At 40.9% G+C, this 14,052-nt stretch overlaps 1 protein-coding gene across 8 annotated transcripts in view; it reads right to left on the minus strand.

The window, feature by feature from the left end:
• Window positions 1-286: 286 nt before the first annotated feature.
• LOC144710114 (SET domain-containing protein) overlaps window positions 287-14,052 on the minus strand; it is a 50,742-nt gene continuing 36,976 nt past the window's right edge. For 2 of the 8 annotated variants that reach the window (XM_078583782.1, XM_078583788.1), the window contains 8 exons: window positions 11,741-11,821; window positions 5,140-5,204; window positions 2,440-2,496; window positions 2,260-2,331; window positions 1,874-2,116; window positions 1,291-1,406; window positions 677-769; window positions 287-526 (listed from right to left, as the gene is read on the minus strand). In XM_078583782.1, the coding sequence (XP_078439908.1) occupies window positions 379-526; window positions 677-769; window positions 1,291-1,406; window positions 1,874-2,116; window positions 2,260-2,331; window positions 2,440-2,496; window positions 5,140-5,204; window positions 11,741-11,821 (875 nt within the window). In that variant the 3' untranslated portion in view covers window positions 287-378. Of the gene's footprint in view, window positions 527-676; window positions 770-1,290; window positions 1,407-1,873; window positions 2,117-2,259; window positions 2,332-2,439; window positions 2,497-5,139; window positions 5,229-11,740; window positions 11,822-14,052 lie in introns of those variants that run through there. The other 6 variants (XM_078583781.1, XM_078583787.1, XM_078583785.1 and 3 more) reach the window with 5 other exon arrangements.

The raw sequence follows: 14,052 nt of genomic DNA on the forward strand, positions 1-14,052 counted from the left end.
TTCCTATTGTCTTAGTTGAATACCTATTAATGAATTCCAAGGTGCAGAAATCTTTACCCAACTTGACCTTAAGTCACACCACCATAAGATACGCATGCGGCCCAAGTATGTGAAGAAGACGGCCTTTTGGATGGACGTATGGCACTCTGAGCTATTGGTTATGCCCTTTCGCCTCAATAATGCCATGACAAACTTCCAAGGTTTGATGAAAACAGATTTTCAAACATTATATCCAAAGGTTTAGTAGAGTTTTCTTTCTTATGTCTAGAGTATATGCTCTTTCCACAACAAAGAAAGGCAAATGATAGATTGCTCTGCATGTAAACAAAAGAGGGTGACTTGGTACATCAGAAAAAAACTTGAACTTATACCTTCCACTCAAGATGCATCTTTGGAACACATCTCCAATAAGTACTCTGCCTCCTTCAAAAAACGCGCCGCAAGGAATTTCTGTCCCCGTCGATAAATAATACTGGACCATGCATTCATGTTCATCTTCTTGTAGTGTTGTTCAAGGCCTGAGCAGCTTTTGTCAAGAAAAAAAGACAAAAAAGACTATTATTATATTTAATACCCAACAATGAATGTGAATGTAATCAGGATAGATGTAGTATAGCTGATTTGTTACAATAGCAGATGACAACGAAATGTGGATGTACTCAGAAAACATGCATACCTGGGATCTTCAAAGTCTTCTGATTGAGACAAGCGCTCAAGCAACCTTAGATCACTTTCTTCAGTTCCAGAGCTTTCCTCAAGTTCCATTAACCTTCAAACAAAACTCCAATATAAATAATCCACAGAAATCCTGGCCAGCCAAGATGTTTTAAATTATTGTTTCATTCATATAACTTATGAGTTAAGAAAATATTTGAGATGCTTCAACACTCACATTCAGAAGAAAATTCGTTTTCCTTGTTCATCATTAAAAAATGTAAAAAATTGGTTCTTTTCGAAAAAAATGCACAAAAGAGGATGAGAAGTTCAGTTATCAATTTTAAAGCTTGTGGAACAGCATGATATCAGATCTTAACTTGTGAAACTGATAACATATTGCATTAGCTAAGCATATGGATGCACAAAAAGCCTTTGGGCACCTTTGTCCTTCGGATCCTAATTTGAACCTCAACTCATCTGACTGTGAATCGGGATCACAGAATTTCAAAAACTTTGGATAATTTCCGATATAGAAGAGAGAAAAGCATAAAAAGGAATGAAAGCCTAAAAGTAAGGTCACAAAACAACTGAAGAGTTGAAAAGATAAGGTTGAATATTTATAGCACAGAGTACCTATGATATAAGAGATCAACAAGAAGCTGAAAGGCCCCCAAATCCCCAGCAGCCTCCCAGACTGCAGCTTTCACATCATCACTGGATGGTTGACGCTCCTCATCTGAATCAGTAAGCTGAGGATACACAAAAAAACTGTTAGGAGATAAATTTTATAAATTTAAGACACTGCTAATGAAGGTCTCATTATGTTCTATATGAAAATTTAAAGGTAACGAACTACGAAAAACAGTGTATCATTGTGTATCATGACAGAGTTCAAGTAAGGGCCTACTAAAGGCAGCCCAAATGGTCAATCAAGGGGCCAATTTAGCCATATGGTGGCCCACTAAACCATAGTTGGGAACTGGTCTTACTGTTTCTTGAACTCATAGGCTATGTATCTGGAGTATTGATTGATAAGTGACATTTGGGAAGTTCTTTCACTATCAAGCTACAAAGACTATTGTGAGGCAAGAACATTCCGTAACTGGATGTTCTTAGGATCCCTCTCTCCTTGTGTTCCCCATAAACTTCCAGAAGTCTATCAGAGAATTCCGATGCCCCAAACAGAAAAAATATTTGAAAATAAGATGGAAAATACCTCATTCAATAGTGCTGAAACCTTACTAATTTCATGCTCTTGAAGTGATATAGTCCGCAAAGATGCCAAGAAATCCTCAGGAAAAATTAGCTTACAAGAGTACGATGGAGCCTTGCGTTGTCCACTCCAGCTATAACCACTATAATTCACACTTACTTTTTCCTCAAGTTTTTTGCTGTCTTCTCCAGCTGTAAATCCGTGACCAAGCAAATTTCTGGGTAAGAGACACCTCAGATCAGCTTTCTGCAAAAAAATAAGCCTCAACACAATATTCAGAATTAAAAGTACACAGGCCATATAGGAAGTTTGGTTATAATTTGCTATGAAATGCAGATCAAAATATGTAGATGATAACTACAAGTTTTATGGACAGATAATAAAAACACCTGCATTTCAAGAAGTTGTGCCTTGACATCAGAAAAAGGGGCATTCTGAAGTGCATCCAGAGGATAGTGAACCTATATGATACATAAATAGAATAGAAACTAATAAGACACAAAACTAAATTTTGATTTAATGAATCAGACCAATGTTTTGTATATATTTTATAGTGAGATGCTCAGTACCATGAGATAATCATCCGGATTATTTTGGAGGATGAATCCATATAAATAGAGTAATTCCTGAGAAAATGAAAATTAAAGGATTTTAATGAAGATAAAATACAGAGAAGCATGTGAAAGATAAAAGGTACACATCTTATTCCTGAATCAATAATGTCAAATTTCATAGAGCTCAACAGCTTGCCAATCAGCTTCGGAGTTAGGATCACAAACTTTGCAAAATCAAACGCTGGGAATTGTGAACACAGCGCCGGTTGTGAGGCCTTCGCCGATTGAGATCAGAAAAGCCAGTAAACAATTTAGCAAGCCAAGCTCTCCCGGGTGAGGCCTTCGCCAATTGCAATCGAAAAAGCAAGGAATGGAGCTAGCAAGTTCTGGAGTGAGGCTTCGCCAATTGAGAACACCACCAGAATTCGAAAGTGTTCCAGAGCTACAAACAATAGAGTTTTGGAGTTCTGGAGTTCTGGAGTTTTGGAGTTTTGGACTTTCTACACTAGCAGAATCGTCAAACGGGACATAAAAAATCAGCGGGAAGTTGATTGTTGGAAATGTCTTCTTCACTCGCAAAGTTTACGAGCGGGAACAGAATGAAGGCGCGAGTTTACGAGCAGGAGCGAATAAAAGAACAAAAGTTACAAAGTAAATGAACAACGAATGAAGAAAGTGAGTAAGAAAAGAAAGAAGGTGATTGCAGAACCTTCTTTATCTGAAAGTCAGTTAACCAAAGTCATTTCAGAACCTTTCGCTTCGCCCCTTTTGCTAGCGCACCTAAAGTCGCGCCTTCTCTCCCACTCATTAAACTCGCTTCTTCTCCCATGTGCTCCCGCTCGTAAACTCGCACCTAAGTTTCTTTGACTTTTCTTTCATTCTTATTTCTTCATTCGCATATTGTTCATTGACTTTTTATAATTCTGATTAAGACTAAGCAGCTCACAGAATCAACACATCCTTAATATTTTTCATGAAGTTTAGGAAGGCATAAATGATGGTATAGAGTGGAAGCAAATGTCCCCATGGGTGATGAAGTTGGTAGACCAAGTGGAGAAAAGCAATACTCAGTTAGAACAAGCAAGCCGTACTAAACCTCACGAAAGAAAATTTGACAGCATTTTCTCCTTGGTGGCATGAGATCAAAACCTTCCTAAGTTACATCCCAGGATCGAAATTATATATATTTTTTCACTGACATCCTTAAATAGTCATCTGCTCAAGGTATTATTGATTGGCTATATCGTATCCAAAAATTGTCCCACGTATCAGCCAGTGCAGACTGCACAAAGCCAATGATAGAATCCTGCTGAGGGTTTATCATAGAAGGCCCAAACAGGCTTCATAAGAGTCCCTTTAACATTTGGTGGGAAACCATATCCGTCAATAGTTATAAATATACTATTATTTTTATATGTTGAACATGAATGTGATACATTCTTGTATCATAATTGGTAGAAATTCAAGAATTGAAATATGACACTTACAGTATGGGATTCAGTCTACTCAAATCTTTCAAGCAGAATTTCCCCCTCATCTCCATCTCCAGCCTTCATGGTGGCCAAGAACCTGCTCGGACGTCTACGCCGAATGCAGCTCCGCTCTCCAAGCCCACGTGCGCTCCAAGAAAATCTGAAGCCGAATCCCCTCCGTGCTGCCTTCTACTTTATTTATAGTCTTCTTTATTTCCTATCTAAACTACCAGTCAATAACTTATTCTGCCAGGTCAGCGCCACCTGGGCCTGTGACCCTTTCCAATACATTGAAGTTCCTTTTTTCTCCTTGACGCGTCCTCCTTTCTCCTACTCTAATCAGAATTGTATCAGAATGACGTCTTGAACTTCTCTTGGAGTCTTAGGTCTGCATCAGGCTTGACTGTCCTCTTTTCTCTCGCCTTCCTCACTTCTTGTCTCTCTTCCCTGTATCTTGTCTACCTTGTTGATCTGAGATAGATGTCTAATCGGGAGTCCATTAGCCTACTTTCTATTGATGCAGCTGTCACGCTGGAAATGTCAGAAAGTAATCCAATAAACCATATATTTCCCCTATCATGTCATATGTCAAGCATCAATGATATCTTGATATTTTCTTGAAGTCTTGGAGGCCCATCCAGTTTGACAGGAGCATCAAGATTGCTCCATCCAAAAAGCTATTCATCGTCCTCATCTCTCCCTTCTTGCTCACGTTTTTCTTTCTTCCCTGTCAGTACCTTGCCTTCTTGATCCAAGATAGATTCCCATTGGGATTCTCTGAGCCAACTTGTTATCGATGCAGCCGTCAGACTGAAAATGCGAGGAAGCACTCCACTAAGCCATCTCTCCCCCCTTTCATGCACTATTGCCAAACATTTTCTTCTGTCAGAGTCTCTGGCAATTCTTGGCTCTCTTGCCATTTTGATCAGTGACAGTGAAAATGACAATGATACATTATTGAAGTGCCTATTAGATATTGACAATTAACTTCTGAATGATAAGTTATCAAAGTGCTTGCCCTAGTAAAAAAACATCTTGGAACTTAACATTAAGTTTGCCACTCCATTTTGACTTCCATATGATCAGGAGAGGATATCTTGCCTTTGATCAAAACAAAAGAATTGAATAAACGATAAAAGGGTGTACACGCATCGAAGGAATGCTTAGTATCCGAGCATCTTGATTAAAAAACAAGATCATGTAGGATAAAAATTCTAAACCATGTAAATGTACAAAATATTACCTCATTTCCTTTGTTTCCGTAACTGATGCATATCTCCTTTTCCATATCCCCCAATTTCTGGATTTCTGTTGTTGAGAAATTTGGGGCAACTTTGAAACATTTGAAAAGAGATGCACCCAGAGAATGAATATTTAGAAAGTAACATCATTCCTCACAAAGCAAATGTAAACGAAACAGTTGAATTGAAATTGAACTTAAGTCTTGGATATCTCTGACTTTTAATTATATTTTAATATATTTTGTTTTCCTTTGTAATTTGGATTAAGTCTTGGATAAACTCATGTAATTTAAAAATATACATGATTTTTCATTGTATTTTAGTTTCTTTTGTTTTCATTTCTGTTTCCCTGGTAACTTATTTTAATTTGGAAGTTTATTTTTGTTCATTTTTGTCCACCAAAGTAGATGTATCACTAAATTAGACTATCTTTAGTTCATATGATATTATGTTCCATATTTCAACAGAGGGAAGGAACTTTGAATGTCCTCAATAAACTGTTTCCGGTAGATAATGAAATACAGAATGCAACCATGAGCAAAAATAGTTCTAAACTACTGCACGGAAGAAGATTCATAGATCATCCCCAATGAGATCAACGCAGAAAAAACAAGGTATAGAGAGAAGGAAAGGGACATGTCAAGGGCCATACTTGGATGCCCCAGAGGAGCCACCATCAAATATTGGCCAAGAGACCCCACTCTCTGATTTACTAAAAGAAATTTATATTTCTTATCCCTATGCTCCTCTTACAGTCCGATTGCCATGCCTGGGTCTCTCCCAATTGGACCAGTCCTGCCAATAACAGCCCTCGTGCCCACCTGAGTTGTTCCCACATGGACTAGCCCTTCCTCAACTGTTCCCACCTGGACTGTTCCCACATGGGTTCCTGCTGCTGGGGATTGTGCCCACCTGGGCTGCTCCCACCTGACCTTATCCTGCCTGGGCCATGGGTGGCATGTCATTACCGTGCCAGCGAAATACACCTTAACATTAAGGTGAAATGAAGGAACCTATCTCAGGAAAAAACCCGTGGCTTGTCAATCTTGAACTTCAGCCTCTATGAGGGTTAGATAGTGCTTGGTTCTGCAGGGTTTAGTAGTGCTGTAGCTAGAGGTTTCATTTCTCATGCCCCCACAGACAGAGTGCTTGTATTCAAAGTAGATTGATCGAGTCTCACTGAAAATTAAGAAAAGCCCTAGCCCCAATTGCTCCTCAGTCCGACCTGCCCGGTGAGTGCTCGAAGTTCACAGCCCCTAGGAAAACCTAATTTAAGTCATGTCCCATATCTATGATGTTGACAAAGCCCACAGGTTTGTGAAGCTTGAGCTCCATCTTAATATCTGCCTTGATGCCCATGATAAGGCTCCTTTTAATTCCACATCAGGCCTATCATCTATGGTCAACATAAGCATCCTAAATGTCGACCATTATACTGCAATTGTTGTAATTTTCTTAAACTCCTACAGTCATCCCCAAAGGCTCACTGTTGTATTGTTTTTAAAAATCACCCCAACCTTGAGATGAACACTAGAAAATCCTGGATGGAGGACCCACCAGAGCCACACAAGCGCTTTGCTTTCCAAATTATTTCTCTGATCTACTGTTTGAAGCTGTCGGTTTTTCCCTCAATCTTAAAGAGTTGTGCATAAAAAATCCAGCCCCTTGCATCTTCTCCCGGAATAGAAGTATCTTGAACTTTGGAAACCCATTGGGACATCCTTGGAAAAGATGATAGTAGCAACCCCAACGTTCTCCAATCGAGGGAGTCATAAGCCTTCAAGGTGTTAATAGACGTATATGATCCGCCGTTGAATTGGGAGAGGGGGTGGGCACACAAGAGGGGGGAATCCCCTTTTTGGCGTAGTCTGCGTCAAACCATTCATCACATCCGGGATTTGTTTGACCCCAAGTTGGGGGACGGGGAGGATTCTGATTTTGGACTGATAACTGGACAAGGCACGGCCCCCTGAAGATGCAGTTTCCAAGACTTTTTGCGCTGGCAAGGAACCCCAATGTCGCCATCAGCGAATGTTGGGAAGGAGCTTGGGTCCCTAACCTTTCTGGGACTTTATCGGAGGATCGTTTCGTGGAGTTGTTGGGGATGCATGAGACCATCCTACCTCTCAGCCCCTCGGGAGTCTCCCGGGATGGGTGGGTATGGCGGGGACCGACTTTCTCAGTAAAAGGACGCATACTTGAAAATCTGAGGGGAAGCGAGGGACGACATCTCTATCGGTAGTACATGCCATATCATAATGAAGCAAAAATTCCCCCAAAAGGTGAAACTTTTCGGTTGGTTGCTGAAGAGAAGACTGGTCACACGGGTGTACAGCAGGCGATGGGCACCGACGGAGCCCGTCTCGTGTACTCTGTGTGGCGGGGCGATGAAGACTGCTCACACCTTTTTTTCGCACGTCCTATTGCCAGGGGAGTATGGACATCGCAACAGATCTCCGGGGTGAATGTTTCCTCAGACACCGATTTTTGGGCATCACTCACGACTGGTAGATACCGGAGCAGAGCGGAATGGGGGAAATACTAGCAACACTTTGGGCGATATGGATGCATCGAAATGATGTGGTGTTCAAGGGGAGGACGGCATCAGTTGAAAACGTCATCTCAGACGTTGCGGCTCTAATATCTTTTTGGGGGTCGAGGGGATAGAGTGGAGGCCTTAAGTGGCCATATCTGTATATGATGTGTACATATTCTTCGCATTTTTAATGGAATAGGTGGACCACCGGTTTCCGGGTGGTCTGCCCTACTTTTCTTTCAAAAAAAAGGAGCCCCAACATTGTCAACCTCCAATTTGAAATCAAATTCCTTGATTCAACAGCAAGTTCCAACAGAAGTAGAAAAATGAGAGAAGAGATTCAGAGGGAGAGAGACACCATGCCTAAAGAGGTGTCATCCCGTTAGGTCCAAGAACTGAGAGAAAGGGATAGGGCCTGGGTTAGGGCTGCGCTAAAGGGTTGAGAGAAGGAAGGGTAAGATAAGAGTTATAACATGTTTTGTCACACACTCACAGTCATTCCCTGCCACCTTTTATGTCCTGCATGATCAACAACGGAATCCATCTTTGAATGGGCCTGGGTCTGCCATTTTTGGGCTGAAAGAGGAGGTCTTGACTTGACTTGCACAACATGTGTAGGGTCTCAATGGGTGCTTCTCATTGGGTTGATTTCCCATCTTCAGTTGTTGTTGGGTGAGCATGATCTGCTTTCTGATAGAAGCATGGAGGACATGTTTTAGGGAAATTCTTCAATCATCGGCCCCATCATTTTTGTTCCTCTCAATGATGCAGATAATAGCTTCCTCAAATGTAGGTAGATAATCCACCCCTTGATATCTACTGGCTGAGTATTAAACTTTTCTTGATGGTCTTAGCTACTTTTTCTCTCCTTTGAGAGTGATACAGTCCCGATTGGAGACCGGATCTTGCCCAATGTAATTCTTATTGTAACTCAGTAGACTCAAGTTCAACAGATTTGATGTCCAAGGATGAGTAGAGAGGAAGAGATGTTCCCGGGGAGTAAGAGAAGAACAGGAATGGTAAGGAGAGAGCGTCCCGCGAGCAGACTGGCAATGCCCACCTGCGAGAATGAGAAGGTGTTCACGGAGAGGGAGAGGGAGAGGAAGAGAGACGGAAAGAGGGCTAGAGGGAGATAGGGGAAAGGGAGGCTCACAGGAGAATTCTTCTTCTTGCCCACTACGCTCACGAGCAAGGGCTTAAATGGGAGCGACCATGTGCTGCGCCGACGTTGCTGGGCTGGGCGGTTGTCGTACCTTCCTCCGAACGTAGACTCGGAGGTGGATCATATCAGAGAGCTCTTGGATCATCTACTCTGATACCAAGTTTTTAGATACTGAAATCTGAAAATGAACCAGAAGCAAAGTTTTTTGAAAATGCTGCAAGGAGCTAGCCTCTTAGAGCAGCTCCAATGAATTCAAGGCAGAGAGAGAAGATACAGGGAGCGAGAGAATGAGATGGTTAGTAGAGAGAACAAAAAAGTGTGCGGCCTTGGCAATTGCACATCACCAAACAGCCTTCACCAACCCAGCATAAATATGAGTATACTAGGGTTATCGACCTGACACTAGAGTGCAGCATATTTTGCCAGGAGGAGTTATGATAGGAACTTCCCTTGTTCATGTCAGAGCAAGCATACCATGACACTGCCTGGATCCAATAGTGGCCCTGATGGACACCAGTAAGACTTAAATCCTGAAGGTAAGCCCCAATTAAAGGGGGTACTAGAGAATTTGACTGACATTTCAGTAGATTGGATTTTGGGAGAGCTTCCTTGATCCAGAGGAGAGGGAGAACAGATTCGATCTTCCTCCTTATCATCTTTCTTACTTCTCTTATTGTCATCACCTTTTTATTCTGTCACATTGGATTACAATATTGAATAGTGATGTATTGCCTTCGTTATTCTACATCATCAACTTTCTTCCGGACGTTTCTGCAGTTGTCTTCTTGATGATTCCGAATGGTTTATTCCAATTACAGACTACTGTCTCCATTTTCTTGATAGAAATGATTGGATCTTATCAAATTACAAGGGTTTGGGACGTCGTGGCAACATGGCAGTGATGAGCTTATACAAACCCGTTGCCTTACACCACACTTTAGCAAGAAGTGCTTCGTGCACGACATGCATGGATGTCTCCTCTGACCTGGGATAGAACTGCAGCTCCTTCTCCATTTGACTCCGACGCAGCGGGTGCACTTATCTCACTATCACACTGCAAGCACCATTGATTTGACTTCATCTCTGTTGCTTTCATTGTTCCTATGTCCTCTTTGTCAGTTGTGATTTGGATCTTCATTCCTTGAAGAATTTCTCATAACAGCAATATCTTGCAAATTTCTCATCTGACCCCTTGTTCAACTCGATCCAGGATTGTAACAGCATCAGGGTACCCATTGACATAAAGATGACTGTAAATCCTATAAACTAATCTACAGCCTAGGTGTTCAAATGGTGAGAATCAAATGAGAGCAGCAACATGGCTTGTATAAGGGGCAGCTAAGAACTGACTCATAACACTATGGAAAAAGAAACATTTGGTCATGCCAACCTGAGGTAAGTTTAACTTGCTAAGTGACTGCCAATTGTTATGAAGAAAAAGAGGGAAGATCACCCGAAATCAGTGATCAACCCCCCAATTGACTGGAAATAGAAACTATAAACCTGTCAAATTAGAACCTTCAGAGACCACTCATGGTAGATATGGCTGGTTTGGGACCAAAAAGACTAGAATCTTGAATCAGATTCAATGTATACTTCTGCAAGCCAAGGAGTATACTGTGTTGAAATTTTTTGATACTGAGTATAAAAAATGACCCAAATCCTTGGTCAATAATGACTCCAAAGAAACTGCATCAATGCGGAACACTGCTGGAAACATCATGAATCGAAATATCGCCACATTTATGTAGATGATGACCTGAGCTTGTCTACAAAAAATAAACCAAGTGATTGGTCCTGAAAGGATGGTCGTTTCCCCCTACTTTACTAAACCCACATGGCCGTTTTTGTAGACTTAACAATCAAAATGTTCAAAAGTTTTCCTCATAGGGTAATCAAATTAATAGCCCTTCCATTTCACGGACCAGCATAATTTTTATTCATTTTTTCTGTTATATTTGTGCCAGAATATGAGATTTTCTGGGTATTATACAGTTAATAAAACCCAGAAGCATAGTGATACACTAAGCTTGGTATCAATAAATAGAATTTACCAAGAAGAATCACATTTACTGAATTCCAAAACAGTTACAAAATATCCAATAAATCAATACGAAGCCACAAGTTCCAATTGGGGAGAGAACGAGAAGGGAGAAGAAACCAGAATGGTTGTTGACATAGAGACAGGGAATGTTGGATAAAAGTCATAAGAAATATAGCGGCGGGACGGACTTTGCTGTAGAGCCAGACATGTCTCTTGATTCTTTTGGGCTACCCTCCTTAAGGAAGGGCTACCCTCTTTGAAAGAAATACATCAGTGCCAAATGAATAAAATACCCTTTTGTGGACTAACATGACCTGACTACCCTAGATAGGATGGGGATGGTATCAGAAATTCTCTGAGGATCTGCCACTGAGAATGCTAGAAAATGGACGGAAAAGATAGTAGGATAATTCACCCTAGGTGAATGAGATCCTCTCCGGCCGCAGATGGAGTATTTGCGGCTCCGGCGCTCCATCATTTCCATTCCCAATTCTGGTGTGACTCGCAATAAATTACGGTTGATTCTTCTCTGCCGTGGTTTGCTCCTCTTCAAACTGATTCACATGTGTGAGCACTTGCATGTGCATCCTGGTGTGCTTTCCTTCTCTTGTAATGACTGTGACAAGTTCTTACAAAGAACATATCACATTGGAACCTAATTGAGCTCAACCTAATAAGTAAGACTATGCCTTCCTTCTAAATGTTATCTCCTCTAAGGTGATATGCTCTAATCCTTAAGTTCACAAGGTTGTTAGACTGATGACGAAAGTGGAGAATAAGGTTTTACACAATGAGAAAGTTTATAATTGGCAAAAATAGTTGTATTTAGCATTAGAATTTCACACTGAAGAAACATAATACCTGACACCAGATACATTGAAAGAGGAACCCCGCTCACACACCCTGACTCATCAACTTCCCATGTGGTTGAAACCTCCAAACCTAGGACGAAAATGTCAATAATATGAACAGAATCTTTACAGTAGCTAATCCAAACACCGTGAATTTTATGGACAGGAGGTAAGGAAAAATAAATCCACTGAGATCTCTACATAATTCTACCACAAAAAAGTATTGATATAATGAAAATTCCCTGATCCATGAATAATACAACCCATTTTCTGCACTTGCAGACAGCATTCCATCAAAATGAAATGATGACATTCAGTTTGTTTATGAGCTCCAATAAGACTGAGAGCATCACAGGTGGTGAAACTGTTAAAGACTTACCAAAGCAAAAGAAGAAGGATGTCGAGTCACATGCCAGTCTGGACTGTGGACGCCCAACAGCATGACGGCGGGAGACGCAAAGGAAGAATAAAAGGGAATCTCGATAGAAGGGAAGGGGTCTTTTTCAAGGTTGGTTATAAGAGAAATTCTCTCGATGAAGGAGGGAGCTGATCCAGCTCTCATCGTCTTGGCAAAGGGCAGTCACCGATTCGGGTTCTCCTGCGCATCACTATCGTCTCATTTCAGTTCGTTTTCTATCATACTCAGAGATCATTCTCTCTCTCCCTCTCTCTCTTTCGCCATACCCACATTCTCATTCAAGAGCAACTCAACATCTCTTGCTGTGACACATTATTCTCCCTACAGTCTGGCTGATTCTATTGTGTGATATTGTCGGCGGAGAGGGTTCATTAACTTGGTATTCAAGCCTCAATACTTGCGTGGAGTTGTATGAGAAACCCAAACAGCAGTCACTTGATAAATACTGGGAACAGTGTGAGTGAATTATGCAAGCAATAGACAGAGAAAGCTAGTGTTTCCCTTTAAACAAGGCACCCTACCGTCAGGAGGGTGGACAAAAAGGTTTAAAGAAATTTAGTTCTTCTCTGTGTCCTCAGTGCGGTGATTCTTTCCTTAGCGACATACATTCTGACAGGGCCTCTCCCCTCCTCACGATGAAGTCCCCATCCCAGCATTTCCTTTTTCTCTCCTGATGATCATTCGGGTGTCTTCTCTATCCCTTCCCATCCTTTCCTTGATAGGAACTCAAGGATTCTTATAATTGTGACATCATATTTTTAACCTCCAATCATGGATAAAGTTGGAGTGTCAAGGATTCACTTTTTCACAGATTCCCATCATTTCGATCTAAGTTGAATCGATTTCAGACTTGAACATTGATGTTGATTAACTCTTCCTGAAATTAGTACAACTAAGTAAATATGTTGAAAGTAGTTTAACAAACAGCTTCCACTATGAATAAAAGTAATTTATCAAAAATAAAATACTGAAACACAAACTTGATGAACAACAGAACTCTTGTCTGACATCAGCACCAAGTGGATTTTGCTCTCACCTGAGAAGCCTGACAGATCAAGGGTAGAATCAGATAGAGAAGTAAAGGTAGTTTTATAGACTGTTAAAAGGGCTCTATATACAGCCACATAACGGAGTCAGTTTAATCAGTATATCAGATTCATAGATCCATGACTATGGAAACAATTTTACTTCCCATCAGGTGAACATCTATCTCTGTATGATTTCTAATGGTAAAACAACATTTATGCAATATAACAAAATTATGGGTACACCAGTAGAAACATTGGAAAATCTCAAGCTGAGAATGAAGGTCTCTGTTGAGGCCCCAAGTTTAGACCGTCTGCGAGTCTTAGACCCAAAATCTGTTGTTTCTGAGGTCCGTATATCACTGGAGAGATTTAAGCAAAAATTTAATTTCTGAGTACTAGATTGACAGCTTCTTCAAAGCAAGGAGGCTGGTACCTGTTAATCAAGATAGCCTATAGGGTGTCAGACTTATACAAATGGGTACCAATAAGAATGTGAAACGGTAAATGATGACAATGTTGTATCAAGCAGACCACTTGAACTTTTGGAGGATGCAAGATCAGTGGTGAGGATCAAGAAAGACAATGGAGAGGAAGAGGATCACAAGAATAGAAAGGAAATAAAATGGATGCATGAAGATCTTCAGTGGAGATCTCCCCTCTGGATGGCAGACTTAATCCTGTTAAACCAGCCTCTTGGTTGCTCCCACAACCCCTTTCTCATAATGACCCAGAATAGATCAGCTAATTCCCCCGCCGTGATTAGTTTTACCACACGTGCTGAATTAAAATGCATGTGTCGTCTCTCTATCGGCCTTCCATTTCTTTCTTCTTGGGAAGCTCTTGGAGAACAATCGATGTGTATAATAGACATGAGGT

This window comes from Wolffia australiana, chromosome 12 (genome assembly GCF_029677425.1).
Source record: "Wolffia australiana isolate 7733 chromosome 12, ASM2967742v1".
In the NCBI taxonomy this organism is placed as follows: Eukaryota; Viridiplantae; Streptophyta; class Magnoliopsida; order Alismatales; family Araceae; genus Wolffia; species Wolffia australiana.